Consider the following 21,962-nt stretch of genomic DNA (forward strand, 5'->3'; position numbering starts at 1 on the left):
TGAAGAATTCGTAGAAACAGTGAAATGCTTGTATAGGCCTGAAATTATTCCAGAAAAAAATTAACTATAAAGGAGAATCATATTGGTCCAGCGGTTGACAAGATCTTATGTTGCAGATGACACATAGACATCCTACTGTTTACTGTTTAGTATCATTTTGCTTCCTTTAAATTATCAGTTGGAAAATTACCAATATATGTTACCTACATTTCTAATAGTAGCTCTGATATTTTGAAGCTTAGTTATCTGATTAATATGTTTCCCATTGTCCTATCTCTATATATTTTAAATATTCTTTTTCAGATTAAAAATGCGTTCGTGGCAATTATGTGTTTTGTTTTGTGTCATTGGACTGGCAATGGCAGATAAACCTGTTTCATCCTATTCCAATCCAGGTGAGAGAACCGAGTAGAGGACAGCATTTTGGACAGACAGATAGACATAGAAAAGGGACGACAGGCATAATAATTTACAGAGTAGCTTTAACTATTTTTTCTATATCTATTTATCAATTGTAAAGTGCATAATAATGAGTTGCGCCTGTTTTGGCCAAGGCAATTCCCTATCCGAACTATTTTTATAGCGAAAATGACATAGCAGCCGTATGAGTCGTTTTTAAAGTTTTTAGTTATGACGCGGTGTCGGGTCAAAAATCGAATCGATCACCTTCCCAATAACGAGCGGATGCACTACGTGTTGTGCTATCACATAACTTACTTTGTCCATTCTTGTATATTCCATCCGTTTCTTCGGAGAAAATTAGAATTACTCGGCTGCTATCATAGATAGACGACTACATATATGAGAATAGCATTAATAGAGGAAATAATATCTTCAGTTCTATTTACATTGTCTCAAATATTAAACTTCAAAATTTGAGAAAATATTTATTAATCATTCTCTCTCTCTCTCCTTTTCTCTCCCTTTATCTATTTTCTAGAAAATGTAATCTTAGTTGTTTCAGTTGGATCTTCCTACGAGGTGCCCCTCACCCTGGAGGACAGTTATCGAGCCCCGGCCCCTAAAGATTCAGTTTCTTACAGCGTCTCTGCGGACGATCTTGAAAGGTAATAAATTAGATAGATAAATGGTTAGCTTGATAGTTAGTAATTAAAAGATTTAATTATAGAATGCTACATCAAATTTGAAGAAAAATAGATTCATAAATTTATATTGATACTGATAGACTGATATTGATAGATTGCAAGATTAATAGATTTATTGATTGTTTTATTGATAGATTCAGAAAGATAGATTCAGATTTTTAGGTTGATAGATTTGTTAATTCATATATTGATAAATTTATAAATTGAGTGATAACAAATTGAATAGATAGATAGCTTGATAGATTAAAGGATTGCAATTTTTCTAAATTAAAAAATAGATGGATAAATTTTCAGATTGTAAGGTAGAGAAAAAGATAGATAAATAAACAATTATATATTATGAGATAAAAACATCTATAATATTTCAATTAATAAAATAATCTAACTCGACGGAGCGAAAAATAATCAATTTATAATCTAAACTATTTATAAAAGGTTGACCAAAACCATACAATTTTATATGTTTTCATAAAACAGTAAAATATTTTAATTCTCAATAGTGAATTTACTCTATAAGTGTCTCTCCTTTGTAATGGTACTCTCTGTTTGGTTCTCTCTTTTCTCTCCTTCTTTTATCTCCTTATCTCTTCTCGGTCGATGACAAATTAATGCCACGCTGTATCATGGGATGGGGGCGTGATTGAAATGTGTAGTATACTCCTTTGATTAAACTCAATTTACGGGTTTTTATATAATTGCAACGTAGTTATAAGACTTTTGGTAGCAATAAATTGAGACGTTGGGTATCCCTCTAACTGAACCGATTTTTGATTAGTCAACGGTCTAAATTTGTCTCGGCCAGGATATGATTAAAAGCCTAAATCGGCCAAGGAATAGCCGAGAACAATATTTTTAAACTTAAAAAATTAAAAATAAAGAGCTAAATGATTTATTGCGTCTTTCTCTTTTTATCGACAGACGCACTTGGATATATTATTTTCATAATTAATTATATGTATTTCCCATGTTAACGTCACCTTATGTGTAAATTTGGTGAGCTACATTATTGAATAGCGTTGTTAAGTTAGGATGGAAGAATTTTGTAATGAAAGCAAAAGTGGGGTAGAGGATAAGGGATGGGGTAAAACGGGTTATCATAATGTTTTATTTTCTTGACTTTAAGTTAAACTCTATCCCTCCCATACTAGCACTAAAGGGTGGGGGATGGAATTTGGGTCGATGACAAATTAATGCCACGCTGTATCATGGGATGGGGGCGTGATTGAAATGTGTAGTATACTCCTTTGATTAAACTCAATTTACGGGTTTTTATATAATTGCAACGTAGTTATAAGGCTTTTGGTAGCAATAAATTGAGACGTTGGGTATCCCTCTAACTGAACCGATTTTTGATTAGTCAACGGTCTAAATTTGTCTCGGCCAGGATATGATTAAAAGCCTAAATCGGCCAAGGAATAGCCGAGTACAATATTTTTAAACTTAAAAAATTAAAAATAAAGAGCTAAATGATTTATTGCGTCGTTCTCTTTTTATCGACAGACGCACTTGGATATATTATTTTCATAATTAATTATATGTATTTCCCATGTTAACGTCACCTTATGTGTAAATTTGGTGAGCTACATTATTGAATAGCGTTGTTAAGTTAGGATGGAAGAATTTTGTAATGAAAGCAAAAGTGGGGTAGAGGATAAGGGATGGGGTAAAATGGGTTATCATAATGTTTTATTTTCTTGACTTTAAGTTAAACTCTATCCTCTTCTCTCCCTGTAATTTTTTTTACCCTTCGCTTATTTTTCTATCTTTTCCTTCTTTATCTCTTCTCCCCATTTATTCCCCTCCCCTTCTCTTGTTTCCATCTCTTCTTTCCCTTTTTTCTCCTCTTTCTTTTCTTATCTCCCCTTCTTTTTCTTCTCTTCTCTTTTTTCTTTTTCCTTTCTCTACTTCCTTCGCCTTTCCTTTCCTTCTGATATTTGCCTACAAATATCCTCTTTTCATGTCTTTAAATTTAGTCAAAAATTCAAATAATAATGTCTTATATGGTAAAAACATAAGCGCGCCAAATTTTTCAGTGGTCTTTATATAGGTTAATTTGCGGAAAAATAATTGCAATATTTTGGCATGTATTTTAGCATCAGTTTTTGCGATGGAATTTGCATTTGCTATGAAATAAAAGTATACCAAAGACATTAAAAAAAGATATGTACTGGTGCTTTGTCTAGTGCATGACACAACTAATTACTAAGCACAATTAGGACTATCCGACAAGTTTGTTTGAGTTTGTTGTCTGTAGTTTGTAAAATGTAGCGTATCCGTTTGCTAAAAAGCAGCTGTTGTCGGTTGCTGCTACTGAAAACTCGATAATTTCCATTTTTCAGATTGATATCTACCCCTTTTTTCCAATTCTACGAAATCACTTAAATGTACTGTCTTGACTTTGAATTTTTTCGGGGTGTGACCTTTTTCGTAGATTCCTATAGTGATCTAGCAAAATAGGGATAGATGTCACTGCTTTTGGCCTACCTATTCTACCTTTCTAATAGGTTTCTTCCCCTCCCCCCTTCCATTTCTCTTTCCCTCTACTTTGACGTCAATAGAATAGGTAGGCCAAAAGCGGTAACATCTATCCCCATATTCCTAGGACATTAAACACAGTTACCCTTCTCTTTTAACACCCCTCCTCTTGGCTGTGGTAGAGGTATAACAGAGGATATAAATCCTTGTGAAGAGTGGTGTAGATGAGTGGACATTTGAGGAGGTTATCCACCCAATTGATTTTGCCAGGGGACACCAACCTTTCTGCCTCTTAATACAACGTTTGATATTTATTTTAGATTAAATAGAATGGACCTAAAAAAAACAAAAAAAATACCTTGAAAGTTCAGAATAAAGATTTTCCTTTTAATTTGAATTGCAATGAAATATTCAGATTGCATTTGTTGTCGAGGTCAACTAATATATAGATAGATAGTTAAGTATGTACACAGATATAAAGTTAAATAGATAGATAGTTAGACAGATTGATGGGTATATAGATCAATTGATAGAAAGATTAATAGATTACTTAAATAATAGAATGATAAATTGTTAGATAGATAGATAGATAGATAGCTGGCTTGGTCATGCAAATTTAAATTGCAGTTTACAAAGCGTTGTCAAAATTATAAATTATTCAAATTCCAATAAAATAAGACTTACTATTCGATCATAATCCATACTTTCTGAAAAAATCAAAATATAAACATTTAAGGGTTTTCATCCCTGAAATGGAGAACTCAATCGGATCAAAAGTTAGGGAGATCTTAACGGACTGATTATAAAATATGCCCCTTGCATGTAGAAGCTCTGTATTTGAAAATAGTTTAAAACCATCCTAAAACTTTATTTTAAAATAGCCTAAAACCATGTCACGCCTCTATAAATTTTAGAAGTCGATTGGTTCAGTAGTTCTTAAAATCTTAAGCTACAGACATAACAATCTTACTGCTTTATGATATAGGATGATGATTACGACAAAAGGTGTAGTCACTTATGCAACACATACACACCTAAAATTCAAAGTGGTAGCAAATGAAGTAAATCAACTTGTCAACCATGATTGTTCGACCCTGATTTTTTTTGTGAATTGGTTCCTATAAAAAATTAGTTTTACAAGTATAACACATTAGTTACTCGTTATATTAGGCAGATTTTATACAGTTATACTAAATTTTAAATAACTAAGGAAACAATATTTAATTCTGAAAATCATCAAAATTATCAACATATGCATTTTTTCCATTGATAGATGAATAGATAGATACTAGATTGATAGAAAGAAAAATAGATAGCAAGGGCTATAAATAGATATAACCTCTATTGAATAGATAGAATTATTTTGATAGTCAGATAAATTAAAATTAGATTAAACAGAAAACATAAAATCATAAAGAACACAGGAATAGTGTCTGACTGATTATGACGTAACAAAAAAAATAGCCAATGAGAGGCCACTATAAATTTTACCATTGGTCAATAACGGCCTCTCATTGGCTAATAATTTTTTTTGTTACGTCATAATCAGTCAGACACTATTACTGTGTTCATCATAAAGCTCAAAAAATAAAACAATGCCTGTATTTACAAAATATTACCCTATAATTTAACTTGATTATCATATTACAGCCAAATTTAACTTTAAACTTATTTCTAGGGCCGATTCCGAGTCTAATATTTCTCCTGTCTATAGTTCAAGCTACACCTCAAGCTATAGGTATGCATTTTTAAACTCTTTTTCTCTTTTATAGCTTTTTACCATTAAATATTATCATTTTTAACAGTTCCTACTTAACTAAAAGAATTTCTGGGTATAGTCCTTTCCACGACATCCCTCCATAAGGAGCGATTAGTCGTATTTTTAAAATGGCTTTTAATAGGTTATTTTAGGTTAGGTTAGGTTATATTGTGTTAGGTGATTGCCCCACAGGGTTAGGTAATTGGCCCCGCAGGGTTAGAGCCCCCCGCAGGGGCTAGAAATAGGAGAAAAGCTACTGTGAAAAAATACGAAGAATCGCTCCTTATGGAGGGATGTCGTGGAAAGGACTATACCCGAATTTCTTTTTTTGGATGGGAGGATTTCCTTATCAAAATTATGAAAACAATTGGTCCTACAGTCTAAGAGATCTTTTGCAACAGACACAATCACTAATATAACTTATTAATATTTTCGTCTCTTTTTGAAGATCAATAAAAACTACACCACCCAATAAGTAATTATACACTTTTTAAAAAATTATAACTATTTCTAAGTATAATTTCGAGGGTTCACAGTAGATAATCGCTGAAACTCTTTTAACCTAAACCCTAAAATGAAAACTAAGTATACATATTTATTTACAGAATTTTAGATAGAAGATTAGTTTTAAGTATTCAGATACAATACCTAGCATATAAATTTTAAACTAATCTACATGTCTACATGTGAAATATTTCAAATGTTTAAACCTCCCCTCTAAATAAAATTATAAACTAAATTAATATCCTGAGAAATGGATTATTTAAGTGTTTGAATATAAGGTTAACCGAATATTTGTAATATTAAAGAGATGTAAATAATTTGTAATGTTGAAGAACACCACCTAGTGTTTAAACATGAGACTAAAATTTATTTCAGTGCAGCTTATTGGAATGGATTGATACAACTATGTTACAAAGTGTTCTTTCAATATTTTAAACTATTTGAAAACACCACCTAGCAACTAAAATTTCCCCTGAAATCTCATTTCAATGTGAACGGAGGATCTCTCGGAGTGTTTTCAAGATTTTTAAAACTATTTGAAAACGCCACCTAGCGACTAAAATTTCCCCTAAAATCTCATTTCAGTGTGAACAGAGGATCTCTCGGAGTGTTTTCAAGATTTTAAAAATATTTGAAAACACCACCTAGCGACTAAAATTTCAACTAAAATCTAATTTCAGTGTGAATGGAGGATCTCTCGGAGTGAATGGCAACAATGATGCTACAACTGTTGTCAGAGGAGAAACTGTTCCCGCCAATTCTGAAGTTGACAAGGAATGTTTATTTTTAACAAAGAAAAAAAAGCAAAGTATTACAAAGATTTTTTGAAATCTTCATTTGAGACTTCTACACGTAAGCATATTCAAAATCACTATAAAATCCTTTTTTAGACTTATCTATGACCCACTGTTCATTGTTTAGCTAAGCTACTTTATATTTCACTTTGTCAGTATGTCTACTAACCAATCAAAATTCAATTAAATGTCCCATAAGTTGTTAAGCCAACATATAAAAAAACTTTATTATAAAACTTTGGGGACTATCATAATATACAGGCCAATGTCCTATTCCTCCCTGCTTAAAATATAAACACTATAATCAGTTGGAGGAGAGAGACGGAGCCGGAGGACACCATCACGACCACGGACATGATCATGGACATGGACATGATAGCGCCACACAGGTAAAAGTAGTTTTACACCATGTAGTTTTCAAAATATGATTGATTAAACTTTTTTTGGAATAAGGGCAAAAAAAAATTTTAAAAATTCTTTTATAATAAAAATATACTTTAATTCAACTTGATACTATTGTGCTTTTAGTGTTTTTTTTGTTATGATGGTAACTTGAACAGTCACAAACAAGGTGTCTAGTGTATTTTTTCTTGTGAACTTCTTTGACTTTCATTTGTCTATCTAGTTACATTACTGTATGACTCGAAGCTTACTTAAAGGGAGTGTGAACGTAAAAATTTCTCATCTGATTATCAAATCTTAACATTTTCTTAGCACATTTCACTACACTGAATAACCAAAAACGTCCTATTAACAAAAATATCCAGGAATAATGCCTTAATTTTATGGTATTTAGAGAGGGAAAAAGGAAAAAACAGGGAAAATCTGAACGTTTTTGTTTCCTATAATGTTTGTAGGGATATTTAACTTGTCAAATGTCTGTGAGATATTATGAATGAGATAATGTTAATATTTGATATTAAGATGAGAACAATTTACGTTCACAGTCCCTTTAAACATAACCAATTGAACAAATTATAACTGAGATTTTTTGTTACAGAAAAAAATAAACTAGTGAATACGCCCCTACGATAAAATGAAGCATCTCTAAAAAAAACTCAACTCAATCAGTTAAAAAAAATAATTAGTTACAATCTTTTTCAACAAAATGCATTCAATCATTTTAGTCATTTTATTGGTCTTTTAGTAGATACTTAAAACTGAAAATGCAAACTTTATATTAAAGGATATTGTTTACGCTACCTTTCTTTACACTTTGTTTTGTTTGAAGTCAGAGAGAGAGTGGTTTTTACACAAGTCCCCAAAGTTTTATAATAACGTTTTCTTATTCGTTACCTTAATAACTTCGGGAACTTTTAATACATTTTTATTGGTTGGTTTATCAAATTGAGTGTCCATTCGTTTCAACCCCTAATTGTAATCTACAGAAGGGATGATTTGTGTATGAACATTGGGGATGTACATCAATTAGTCGGCTATTGTCTTATCCCTTTAGATCTAGAAGTCCATGATTTTTAAATTTATTGAACACTTGAAACAAATTTCACTTTGAAATAAAAATATTAACAAACCTTTATTTGGTGTCCTCTGGAGACAGCAAAAAAGTATTTCTCCTAAACGCCATAGCACAATTTCTGTTGTCTATATTAATATATTATTTATGTCGGCATTGCATATCAAATGGGCCAAATCTCATACTTTTGAATTAGAAATTAATACCTAACTTGGGTAAAACAGCCATAATTATTTTAAACTGTTTTATGAGTTAACCCCCTCCATTTGTCTTGAAAATTATGAAATAATTTTCATTGTTTTCATACCCTTCAGGCCAAAATTTAACTTAATAGTGTACCATTGTTAGTAGCGCAGCTACTTTATAACTAGGGTATGTTAAATATGTTAGTACGTACGTCCGTACGTTCTATCTCTAATTACTCACTCATTTCAATAAGGTTGAAACTAGCAAGTCAAATTTTTACGTCAGTTGGGACATTTTAACACGTAGCTCCCTAACTATACGTAGCAGAGGAATCGGTCTTATATTTTTAAAAAATAGACTTCTAAGTGGTTCTAACGGTATGCGTAACATTTTTCTACTTTTAACACAAGCCGCGCAATTTGAATTTTAAAAAGGTACGCATTTCTTTTGCACACCCTTTGGGTCCTGTGCTGGTTTTAGACTTTCAAATTTAAGCATTTCAATGGTTTTAAGCTGTTTCTAAGCTATTTTATAGCCTGAGATGCTAGAAAAGTTAGATAAAAAACCATTTTTTGATAGAACAAGAGTTTCCCACCAATGCAAAATAATCCGTTTGTGTATCTTTCTATAATTATGTTACCTCTTTCAAAACATTATAATTCATTCGCTTATCTTACTATCCTAGTTGAATGAAAATTAAAATTTGAAATAAGAGCCCCTTTGTTACAATGTGCCACGACTTATATTATTTACTAAGAGTAAAGGACAAGGATGGTGCACCTCAAAATATTATATTTTGTCTCTACATTTTCAGTCAGTTTATATGTTTTATCATATAAATCACTATCTAATATTATTAATTTCCGTTTAAGTTGGGAAGGTATTGTATATTATTAAGTCAATAATAGTTTTGCAAGAGTGACGGTGTGACTTAATGACGTACAATCATTAAGTAGCTTTGCTACGAAATAAACTTCTATCTATTTCGCAATTCTTATATAATAGTCTCTTTGTAAATAAATATAATAAGAATCATCTATAATACAAAGTAGAATGATGTCTGTCCGTCCGTCTTTCCGTCCGTCCGTCTGAAGCTTAAGATCTCGGTAACCAATGAACCGATCGGATTCTACTCTTCAGGGTATATACCTATTGGTCCTGTGGTGGTTTTAAGCTATTTTCTCGGGGGGTGGGACACCCCCCATCCCCCCATAAAACAAAAAAATCCTCCCCCCCCATTTTTTTTTTTTTTTTTTTTTGTATAAGAATTCTTTTGTAGAAATTTTCTTTTGTAGAAGAATTCTTTTGTAGAAGATTTCTTTTGTAGAAGATTTCTTTTGTAGAAGATTTCTTTAGTTCTTCTTATTTTTTTTTGAATTTTTTTTGTTGTCATCTCTTGGGGCAAAGCCCTCAGAGGCTAGGGGCGAAGCCGCTAGTATTGTATAAAGTAATAAGCTTTTTTTCCTGTCTGTAGAGAAAGGATCTCGCTAACCAACGAACAGATATGGTTCTTCTTTAGGGTGAAGCTTCTTAAAGGTCCTAAGGTGGTTTTAGGCTATTTTTGCCCATCCATACCCCTTTGATTATAGAGCCCTTAGATGCTAGGGGCGCAGCCACTAGTCTTAGATAAAGTAAATAAAGCATTGTTGATTTTTCAAATTTAGCATTACTTACTATCTGTGTGCCTGTTTTTCTGTAACGCTGTCGCTATGGGTATATATTTACTGTATATACTTGTATATCTCTCTATCTATCACCTTTTCATCTATCTATATGTCTTTCTTTTTTTACATCAATCTTCGCTTTTATGTATTTTTTTTTATTCTTGTAATATTGATACATATATTCACACTAGTAGTGCTTGTCATTTAGGTTTAAACAGGGTTACCTTGTTGTAGTGTCTATATAAATGTTGTTTTGATCTAAATGATTTTCTGAGCTGGATCTTTAAATAATTTAGTGCTGCCTTCTGCCACTGTCAATGCCACTGCCAGTGCTGCCAATAAAATATGAATCTTTAAACCAAAATGGCAGTGGTGAGCCGAGAGAAACACATCGGAAACTCCCACTTGATCAGTGGCAGAAATCATTTTGTGAAGACCATGAGCCGGTGGGTGTTTCCAAAGTGTTTCCCGGCTTACCACTGCAATAAATTAAAAGATCACTATTAGGTGAGCCGCTTTCAAAATCGGCCCACTAAGAGGCATCAGCAGTCGGATCGCTGTGATTGAAAGATCCTGTTCTGATGTCGTAGTAATAACGTTATATCGACAAAATATTAACCATAAACATTTTCATTTAACGTCATATTGTCAACATAAACTTAAGATTGCTTGTCCACTGCATAGACGTCCAAAGGGGGGGGGGGTAATGGGGCGATTACCCCCCCCAAATTTTTTTTCATTTTACCCCCCCCCCCCCATTTAAAATTTACCCCTACCCTGGGGGTGCCGTAGGCACCCCCAACCATTTAGGAGGGGGTATTTACCCCCCAAAATAAAAAATCTCTAATAAAAAAAAAATTTTGCGCGCTTTTTTAATACTATGTATTTAATAAAATTTAAATTACCCCCTCAAAAAAATTTTACCCCGGGGGTAAATTTGGGGGGGGGGGATAAACTAAATTTACCCCTGCCAACAGATTTCAGGGGGGGTAATTACCCCCCCCAAGCAAATTTTACCCGCGGGGTAAAATTTTTTTTTGGGGGGGGAAATTTGCGGCGCGCTTCGCGCGCCATTTTACCCCCCCCCCAAAAAACGAATTACCCCCCCCCTTCAAAAATGTTTACCCCCCCCCAAAATAAAAAGCTTGGACGCCCCTGGTCCACGAGATTATACTTTTTTGCAGACTTTGGTAGCCCTGATTTTGACACAAGCACGTTTTCAATGACTTAACGTCTTTCTATACAAGAATAGATCAAGTAGCTTAACTAATTTGTATTTTATATCTTATTTTCTGTATATCTATCTATCTAAATGTCTTATTTGCTTTCCATCAATTTTCTATCTTGTTTTAAATCTAAATTCGTTACCAGAAAGTCCGTACGTCCATTTAAAACAATTTGAGTTTTACTTAAGGCACAATGTTATAAGCAAAGCATCTCTAAAACCAAGTCCTTAGAAATGTAAGTATGTCCTAAAACAGTGTCATATATTTAGGCAGTTTTGGAACATATTTACTTACAACTTTCTATGATATTCTGCTTATTCAGTTGTGACACTCTACAAGTGTTAATGTTCGTTTATCCTTCCATTTCAAATCTTCGCTTTTATGGATGTTGATATTCTTGTTCTTCTTATGAATGACTATGTTGTATCAATATATGAATAGAAGAAATATAACTAATTAAATGCACTTTTAATGCTAAACTTTCTATCTATCTATCTATCTAGTTATTTATCTTTAGCTAGGTACAATTAAAGTACAATAATAAATGATAAAGGTGTCTTTTCTTGCTACGCTACTAACTTGAAAGATAAACACGGGAGTTTCCCCCCTTAAAGCTTATGGACCACAATATTTTAGTTTTAAAAATGTATTTTATGTATGTAAAATAGGTTTAAAAGGGCCTCGCAGAGTTAGACCCCCTGAATTTCATGTAATGGAGATGGGGCTTATTGGTCTAATTAAAGGGAAAGCACAATATATCTCCTATTTATTTTGTTTATTGTTTTATCTTATCGGTACATCATTAAAACAAGAATCATAACATCCATTATAATGATTCGGATATCCCAAAATAATTAATCAATGATGGCCAAACGAACATTTACAGAAATTGCAGACTGTCTACATTATTATAAGTCTTAACAATTATAGTTTTCATTCAAACAACCCTTGATTGCATGACCTTTGTCTGAAAGATCCAACTTAATTGTAATGAATTGGGAATAAGTACTGGTAATTGAATTCCCCCTACTGTTACAACTAATGTTTCAAACCTTTTTTTAACGGCTTTAGAATGCTGCTGTCAACCTACTGTGAATTACTGTCCTTAGAAACTTGGTACACAGTGACATTTAAGATTTGTTCTAGTGTAAATAAGTAAATAAAAATATTTCATTATCTATTTTCCCTTATTTTTAGTATATTTTGAAAACAGCAAAAATTATAAAAGTTTTAGCCATTAATAATTATCATAATGTTTGTAATTTCAATATTACATTAGTTTTATACGGTATGAGAGGAAGGGAGGGATCATTAGACTGTAAATTATACAGGTAACAAAAGTTTTATAAACACATTATCTCATTTGTTGGCTTAAAAACTTTGGGTTCTTTTATTACATATTAATCAGTTGTTTTAAACTAACCTTGTCTAAACTTTTAAAGCAATAATCTAACTAGAGAGGGGTCAATTTTGAGATCTATGAAAAGCAAAACTTACAAAACTTTCTTGGATAAAGCGGTACTGAATACTGATATCTTTTGTTACATAAGGACAGACAAACAAACATTAAATAACTATATTTAGCTATTTGCATATAAATCTATCCTCAGAAAACACTTTTCTTTATTTAGCTCGGTTTACTCCAAAAATTTTGAATTGATAACACGATGATATCGCAGTTTTCATATACGATGCAACTATAAAAGTGTTCGTTTCCTTCAATGCATTTTCAATCATTACAGGGATAAGGCAATAAACAATAAATTGTTTTACACCAGATAATGAAAAACCAAATATCCTAAAATGTAAAGCTTGTACACTGTTAATTTGTACAACACAATCTATATTTGAATTAAAATAGCCTAAAACCATACGCAGACTTATTCATGATAATAAGATAGCCTAAAACCATCCCGGGATCTTTAAGAAGCTTATCTATAATGAGAATCATATCTGTTCAGTGGTTAGCGAGATGCTTTGTACAGCCAAAAAAAGCTTACTACTTTATATAATAGGATACTAGCTGCAATACTGTTAACAAATTTATCCTCGTCTTTTCTTTACTTACAAAAATGTGGGAAAACCACAGCAGGGTTCAATTAAGCAATTTATTTACTTCAACTAAGCAAGGACAATCATTCTTATAGTAAATATCTGGTCCTTGTTGTCCTAGGAATCATTATTCCAAATATCAGATAAATAGGATAATTATATCATACAAAAATTAGTTATATGAACTAAGAACAGATTGTTTAAAATGGACGTACAAACTTTCTGGTAACGATTATAGAGATGCTACGATTTATAAAACGTACCTAATTGTTAATGGAATTTCCATGCAAGGTTTGAAAGCTATAGAACAATTATAACAAGCCTAAAATTAATGATAAGAGCTAACACTTACAGACAAAAACCAATTATAAAACGCTTCACAATGGAATAAAAAAAGTATTTGGATTAGGATTTCAATTTTCATCAAAACTAAGAAGTAATACGATAGCGTTCTATTCGTTAGTTAAGATCAGAGAAACAGTTAAAGTCATAAAGATTCTTTATTAAAGAAAGTCTTAGTCCTAAACTAATATTAGAAACTTTTGGTTCTTTTTTCCCCGTAAAAAAATACATCATATCCGTTTTAGAAATTTTTTTAACTGAGTCATTTTTGTCAATTGTAACTAATATCTTAGTGTTTTATTTTTAAGTAAGGCTTTTCTATATTAAGATAGATCGTTCCATATCAGAAATTCTGATTGCTTATGTAGACATGTTAGAATTGACCAATCGATTTCAAACCTTGAATGATAATTTTTTAATAATTAAGAAAGAGTGGCAATTCTAAAATTATAACCAGAAATGCAGTCCACTAAAAGCATGTCATTTTTTTGCTATAACAATAACATTTCTTGAAATAATTAGTAATTATCCTAATATCTTATTTTTTTTAATAAAGATTCTTAGGACGATCAGACACAATATTATCATAATGATCATATCAAATTTTTTTGCTTCATTTTTCTGGTTGTTTTCAATGGTCATCCTTGTTTATGTTTGTTTTAAAAAAGACTCGCCAAAGTGTCCGAAAAAATGAGCCGTGTAACGTATATAGATCCCTCTCATTTGAAAGGGTTTCCTTTCCCACTTCTCCTTTCATCTCTCCCTCTTTTATGACGTCACACGGCTAATTTTTTCGGACACTTTGTAGAGTTATATTTTTGGCATAACTTGAAAATCCTACTAGGTTTCTATTTAGAAGAATATTTAGTTTTCTGGGCCTAAAAAACATAATCGAATATAAAATTTTAATTTCAGGCTGCTGCTCCTGCCCAATCCTACCAGCCAGTCTCCACCGGTCATCTCTACTACTATTATTATCCTGTGGCCGCCCAACCTATAGGTAGATATAGATAGATAGATAGATAGTATAATGGATAGATAGATATACAGTTACAAAGATACATGTCTTACTAAATAGAAAAACTGCATTAAAAATTATTTTCATTCGTTCTATGCAGTAATTGGATGTCTTTCTGACAAAGTAGTATGATGTACATTTGTTGACTTATTTAAAATTGTGATCATATTTGCCATTTTTTTCCCTGAAAGTATCCAAAAATAATTTCCAGATGTACTGTTCAATTGGGTTTGTATGTCTGTAGAAAAAAGGACAGTAATCTTTACTAAAAATCTATATATTAGACTAGTTGCCTCGCCCCAAGATTCTAGGGGAGTGCAAAGGCGATCAGGAAAATAGCCTAAAACCACCCAAACAAAAATTATTAAGCTTCCCTGAAAATTACAATTAATACGAACTACCAGTTTCCGAGATCTTTAGCTTCAGACAAAAAACTTTACTACTTTATAGTATAAAAGATATCAAGAGTCTATCTTAAAAAGTAACTGAGAAAGCCACAGTTTAGGTTTATGTAAGGATTGTTAAAAAAACGAACTGACGGACAATTTGATTTAAAGAATAGCATTTTAAGTTTAACTGATAAAAATCAATATAATGTAATTATTTTAGTTGAAAAGGCCGATCAATCTACAACTGAAGTTGATCCTTTGGTGGCTGTTCTCTTGCCAATCACCATACTTGTTGGAATTCTGGCTATCATTTCTATTATCAGTAAGTATCTTTTTATCTTTTCTGTCTTTCTTGCTATCTTTCTGGATGTCTAGCTTGTAGTTATTTGTTGGCCGTTCTTTTGCCACTCACCATCCTTGTTGGAATTCTGGCTATCATTTCTATAATCAGTAAGTATCTTTCTATCTTTCTTGCTATCCTTTTGCTATCTTTCTGGCTTTCAATTTTGTATATCTATATATGATTAAAATGTATCTACCATCCGTTTAGCTTTTTTTATAAGATGTAATTTATTGCATTCTTTTTTTCTTGCTCTCTTAAACTTTAGAACAATTTGCTGAACCCCTTTTTTATTCTTATTCTTACTTTTACTCTTTCTTTTTTCTCTTTTCTATATTTCTTTTAATAAACATAATTTTTTTCGTATTATATGAAATGAACTAAAAAGTAGTGTTTCTTAACTTAAAGTAATACAATAAATTATAAAAATAAAGAGTATCTTTATTATGAAATTTAGCCTTAGGGCTCGCTTTAGGTATATAAAGATGTTTTTGGAAAACTGTTTAATAAATAAATGTTAAAAGCATAAAATTTATATTATTGTTATTTGTTAAATATTATTGTATACAAATTTATAAAAAGAATCATCTTTCTGAAACATAGAGTTTTACAAAATAGAACAATATATGTAAGCACAATGTCCACTCTTAAAATTGGCTTTCAAATCTTTGCTAATTTAGAAAATTTATTGTTATGTATAAACACAAGTAGGGCTATGTGGTTTAAAAATAGATATTAAGTACATAGTGATTTATTTTAGCAGAATTTCATATTATTACATACATTCATCTATCTATCTATCTATGTATCTATCTTTCTCTCTCTTTATTTATCTCTATCTATCTCGCTCTCTATTTATCCCTATCAATCTATCTATCTATGCATCTACCTATCTGTCAATTTTTCTATATATCTATCTATCCATCTATTTATGTATCTATCTATCTTTTTAACTATCTAGCTATCTTATTATCTATATATCTATCTATTTATCTATCTATCTATCTTTATATCTATCTATCTATCTATCTTATTATCTATATATCTTTCTATTTAGAATTTAGGTAGGTTTATCATCTATCTATATATTTATGTAAATCTCTCTATTTATGTGTGTCTTACTATGTATCTATCTATAATATATGTCTCTATCTTTTTAGACGGTCTAGCCGGAGCCGGACGGTCACTGTATGCCCGTTCATTTGGCGGTCCCGCCCCTATGGAATCAACATTCGGCACTTTCCAGGTAAAGAATCCCCTCTCCTATATTACACATTCTATTATGTAAAGTAGTAAGATTTTTGTTTATCTATTAAGATCTTGTTAAAACAAAAAAAAATTAATTCTCCACTTTAGAAAAGCATAATATAGGTCCCAGTATAGTTTTAGTCCATTTTTAAAGATTATTTTAAAGTATTGATATGGTTTTAGATTTGTTTCTCTTCATTAAAATACAGAGCCTCTTGATGCTACGGGGCAATCGCTTTTAAATTAATAATGTAAATAAATTTTGACAGGTAAATATTCCCTGGATAATCTAAGAGGTTTTATTTAACTTTTTTTTTCAGGAGCTGCAAGAGGAGATCGACACAATGCTGGTGAAATATTACCAAGTTCTGGAGGATGATAGTTGCATGGACAGGTATAAACACTTCTGTTAGGTGTCTGGCAGGATATTGGTGCAAGGCTTTGTCTAAGCTGTGTCATACCTCAAAGATGTGAAAAATTGTATATTATGTATCAGACACTTGAAATAATCAGTCTTGGCCCATGAATAGGCGTATTCCATTACAATTCACTGGAAAGACTTCTCGACAAAAGTTGATCCATCAAAGGACTTTCTTAGACAAAATTTTTATTTATTGTGTATGTGTACGTACAGAAAACCCCCAAAAAACTCCTAAAAAATATTTATTAGTTTAAGTTGGGTAAGGGTTAGAAGAGCCCCTTTTTTCCTAAATTGAAATAAGGATTTCATTTTTTTGTTGTTATTTACTTTTAAAGTTAATCCTTAATATTTTTTTAGACTGTTATGTGAGCTTGGAGCCAAGGCACAGAATCTTTCTGGAAAGGAGTATTTGGTCACGTAAGTATCTATATATTCACCTATTTGTTTAAATATCTACCTATTTTTTACATTCATATCTATCGATCTAACCAACCATCTATTTTCTATCTATCTATAATCTTTAAAAAAAAGTCTTTCTGGATCAAAGGATTATTGTCTATTTATCTGTCTGTATATCTTTTATCTCTCTTTATATAACAGCTTTTGAGAATAAGAATTATTGGATGTTCTTTTTTCCATTTTAAAATCCTTGATATAAGATAATGACTAAAAAATTCCAAAGACAATTATAATACCTTAATTATCTTCTTTATTTGACCTTTAGATTAACATTTTCATAGATTTTTAAACAAGGATATTGATATCCTAAATTGCACACAGAAAAATGATAAGAAAGACATATAGAAAAGTAAAGTATATATATTGACTATTAATCTTGTCGAAAATGTGGCATTAAATTAACATGGTCATCATTGCTTACAAATTATCATGATGGCGATAATTTTATGAATCAATTGTCAATAAATTAATGTACATCACCCAGGGGCGTCCAAGCTTTTTATTTTGGGGGGGTAAATTTTTTTTAAGGGTAGGGGTAAATTTTAAATGGGGGGGGGGTAAAATGAAAAAAAATTTGGGGGTGTCTACGGCACCCCCAAATTCGTTTGGGGGGGGGTAATCGCCCCATTACCCCCCCCCCCCTTGGACGCCTATGACATCACCAATGATAATAAACAATATAACACCTTCTGTAGATTACAATGAGTGGTCTCCAAAGTTGTTAAGCCAACGAATAAGAAAACCTTATCATAATAAATAGCTTAATGTCCCCTTCCTTCCAACATACAGACAGACAAGAACAGATTAATTGATGAGTAGCTTCGCTACTAAAAAAATGTTAATTTATGACATAAGGCTTGCAGTGGGAACTAGTTGAACTATTTTCTCATTAAAAATTATTAGGACATTAGAACATTTCGGCGATTTACCTCAAAGTCCATAGTCGAGCTCAGAAATCTCCTTATTTTGAAATAAAATTAATATAAAGGAAAAGTCCCTCTATTTTAGTGTTATATTTTAGGGTAGCCTTGCAGGATTAGGAGATAATTATCTCGAACACAGTAATAGTGTCTGACTGATTATGACGTAACAAAAAAAAATTAGCCAATGAGATGCCGTTGTTGACCAATGGTAAAATTTATAGTGGCCTCTCATTGGCTAATTTTTTTGTTACGTCATAATCAGTCAGACACTATTACTGTGTTCGAGATAATTATCTCCTAATCCTGCAAGGCTACCCTAAAATATAACACTAAAATAGAGGGACTTTTCCTTTATATTAATTTTATTTCAAAATAAGGAGATTTCTGAGCTCATTTTCAATTTATGTCTAAAATAATAGGTTGGGGTTTCTGTGCAAGCTAAGCACTTTTAGAGAAAGCAGTATTACATCACTTATTAATTCAAAAGACCTCTAAAATATTTTAATTTGAAAGATCTAGGCATCTAACAATAAAAATAATCTATGAATTTTTTAATCTAGTACTTTAAATTTCTAATATATAGATATTTATTAATCCATTTATTTTTCAATTTGTCTATAAATTTAACTATCTATTTATCGGTTCATCCGTTGAATGTTATTTGTCCATTTGCAATATTCATATGTGACTGACTATCCATCTATTTATGTTAAGCATCTATTTATCAATCAATTTGCTCAGCAAAATGCCTGTCTATCTATCTAAAAAACTTCATAACTGTCTATTTATATATGTATCTTAATTTATAGGGAGGGAGGGGACATTAGGCTGTTTATTTACACTAGTTTCCAAAGTTTTTCTTATTCGTTGACTTAACGGGACTTATTCGGGACTTTTATTGGCTGTTGATTGGTTGATTCATTTAGTTGAGTGCCCCACCGTTTCAACCAATAATTGTAAACATAAGATTAGGTAATTTTGTGTGTAATCATTGGGGATGTACATCAATTGTTTTATCCCTTTAGATCCCTGCTTAGTTCCTAATAACTTTACCGGGCCGGGCTTCCATTTAAAAAACTGTACAACAATCAATATCATATCTATCCATCAATCTATTTAGCTTAATCATCTGTTTATCCATATGTTTGTCAATCCATCCATCAATCTATCTATCTATTTGCGTGTGAAAAATGTTAAGAATATTCCCACAAAGTTATGCAAAGTCGATGGATAGATCCGTTTTTGAATGTCCACGCAAACTCACCAAAAAAATGTTTTCCAATTAAAAAATATATATATTCTCAAATGAAAGTGACATGGTGTCTGTTTTTATGTGTCTGTCTGTCCTAAAATGTCATATTTAGTTCACCTAAAATTGAAACTCTATTGGTTTCTGAAAAGTTTCGATAAAACATAAAAATTTGTGTAAATGTATGCACACTCCGAGGCGTTATAAAAATAGCCCTGAATTTTAATTGGTGGCATATGGAAGGTGTACATTAACTTCCACTTATGTATGACGTTATCAAATTGTCAAAAATGCATATTATTACAATAGCACAAACTGCCTCTTACTCTTTATTTAAATCTTACTACTAAACAAACCCTCTGGTTTATTGTCTATTTTGTCTTTTTGCGAAAAATTAAGAACTATGCGAAAGTGCATGCATACCATTATATTTCGTTTGAACATCGTTTAGGTCTAGTTTAAGTTTTTGGAATTAATGCTTAATATTTATTGTTGAAATAACTTGTATCCATCTATCTATTTTTCCTTAAATCCATTTATTTATTGTTATATCTATTAAAGGTTAACTCACAAACAAAATATGAATTTTACAAATTCATTCAGACATTATAATTGTTTTAAGTATGTTTGCTTCCATTAGATGACAATTTTAAATTAAAGTTTTTAAAGCAAATTTAATTTAGAGGAATTTTTACAACTATTTTGGAAGATTTTTTATGTAAATAATATCTTTATATTAATCTATTTTAGTGCTCTGGATTGGTTAACCCCTAAGACCATGGAGAAGAGAATCTATACATTCAGAACCGCCATTAAAAAGGTATCAATCAATCAATCTTACTATTTCTGTCAGAATCATTGCTTAGGTATAGAATAGGCACATCTTATTGCGATGTAAAGCTAATAAAGGTCATACAATCAAATGGTTACATTTTGCGGGCATCATTAATTATGGTTCCTAAAACTCCTTTTAGGTCTAGGTAAGCTTTACAACACCAAAATTAAAAACAAAACCAAATCGAAAGTGGACTTATCCCCATTTACCTTAGTGCACCTAGAGACCTCTAGTTGCGCAGCCACTAATATTAGTTAAGGTATTAGAAGTTACATATCATTTTTCATATTTACGACATCGATTCATAATCAAATACTTATCTATAATCTAATGGACATACTATAACCTATTAGTTTAATTTAGAGTAGCTGCGCTACTTAAAACAGCTAAATTGACCAAAACCACAAGAAATCTGTTGTTAAAAATATTAAGAAAAACCTTTTAAAGTTATGTTCTTACATTCCAGCTAAAATGATATATTTTCAGCCATTTTGCTTCATGTTTGTCTGTACCGAAAGATCTTGCTAACCGCTAAACTTAACAGTATAGCTTTTTATAGGTCAATGCAATATTTTGTATCTAATACTTGGAGGGTACCTCAAACCTCCCAAGAGAAAATTACCCATTGGAAATAAGCCACCCCCCCCCCCCCCAACACTGATAAGTGAATTAAGTAGCCTCTAGAGATGCTGTTTATAGATTTAAATGGCTTGAGCTTTTAAGATATGTTTTTCATTTATTGGGGAGGTCAAAAGAATATTTCGTATTAAACTTTTTTCTCTTTAATTTTAAAACTGTTTGGGGGCAAACAATTGATTTCGCCTTAAAAATTATTAGTTTTTTCTGTTGTTTTCAATAATTTCCTATAAATTGTCAGTTTTTGTGAACGTTTAAATAAATAATTCACGTTTCAATGCCAATTGGTTTAAAAAAAGGAGGCGGTTCCTTCTATAAACTGCCACGATACTATCACAGCAGATATAGAATCACATAGGCATGTAATTCCACAGTGACAACCCATTCTTGGGACCCTCCTAAAGTTTTTTCATGTGAAGAAACCTTGAATTTTAATGAGAAATTTTGGAAAGAAAAAAATGTGTTTATATATCAGTTGTAATTGCAGTTATTTATTGAACAAGGAAAGTTTTATCCATTAAAAAAGTATTTTATACAGTAAGATTAGTCGAAATGTAATTTAAAAAGTAAAAGCCGTTTTCAAAAGAATATCTATGAAACATTTTCAAGAATGGTTCTCAGCCATACTGAAAAATCATGTATACATTGCATGGTATTACAGACAATTTTTTAAGAATATCGAAATTAAATATTGTAAATAAAAATCCGTTAGTTAGTCTGGCCTTCGGCCCCTCAGGCCTAACAAAACTGGTTTAATAAAATTTTTCAATTTAATATCCGTGGAAAGCTGTCAATACTACGATAACTATTACTGTGCTCAACTTTTATTTGTTAACAGGGCCGGGTTTATATGATTTTAAAC

At 31.4% G+C, this 21,962-nt stretch overlaps 1 protein-coding gene across 4 annotated transcripts in view; it reads left to right on the plus strand.

Moving 5' to 3' along the window:
• The first annotated feature begins 307 nt into the window (after nt 1-307).
• The window catches only part of LOC145305617 (uncharacterized), a 29,351-nt gene continuing 7,696 nt past the window's right edge, over nt 308-21,962 (plus strand). The window contains exons 1-11 of one of the 4 annotated variants that reach the window (XM_080147300.1): nt 308-395; nt 956-1,067; nt 5,260-5,319; nt 6,525-6,616; nt 6,945-7,027; nt 14,498-14,582; nt 15,210-15,311; nt 16,490-16,575; nt 16,898-16,971; nt 17,356-17,415; nt 20,380-20,449. In XM_080147300.1, the coding sequence (XP_080003426.1) occupies nt 311-395; nt 956-1,067; nt 5,260-5,319; nt 6,525-6,616; nt 6,945-7,027; nt 14,498-14,582; nt 15,210-15,311; nt 16,490-16,575; nt 16,898-16,971; nt 17,356-17,415; nt 20,380-20,449 (909 nt within the window). In that variant the 5' untranslated portion in view covers nt 308-310. The remainder of the gene's footprint in view (nt 396-955; nt 1,068-5,259; nt 5,320-6,524; nt 6,617-6,944; nt 7,028-14,497; nt 14,583-15,209; nt 15,312-16,489; nt 16,576-16,897; nt 16,972-17,355; nt 17,416-20,379; nt 20,450-21,962) is intronic. The other 3 variants (XM_080147301.1, XM_080147302.1, XM_080147303.1) reach the window with 3 other exon arrangements.

The sequence above is a fragment of the Acartia tonsa genome, chromosome 14, assembly GCF_053477335.1.
Source record: "Acartia tonsa isolate MP-2025a chromosome 14, ASM5347733v1, whole genome shotgun sequence".
Taxonomy (NCBI): Eukaryota; Metazoa; Arthropoda; class Copepoda; order Calanoida; family Acartiidae; genus Acartia; species Acartia tonsa.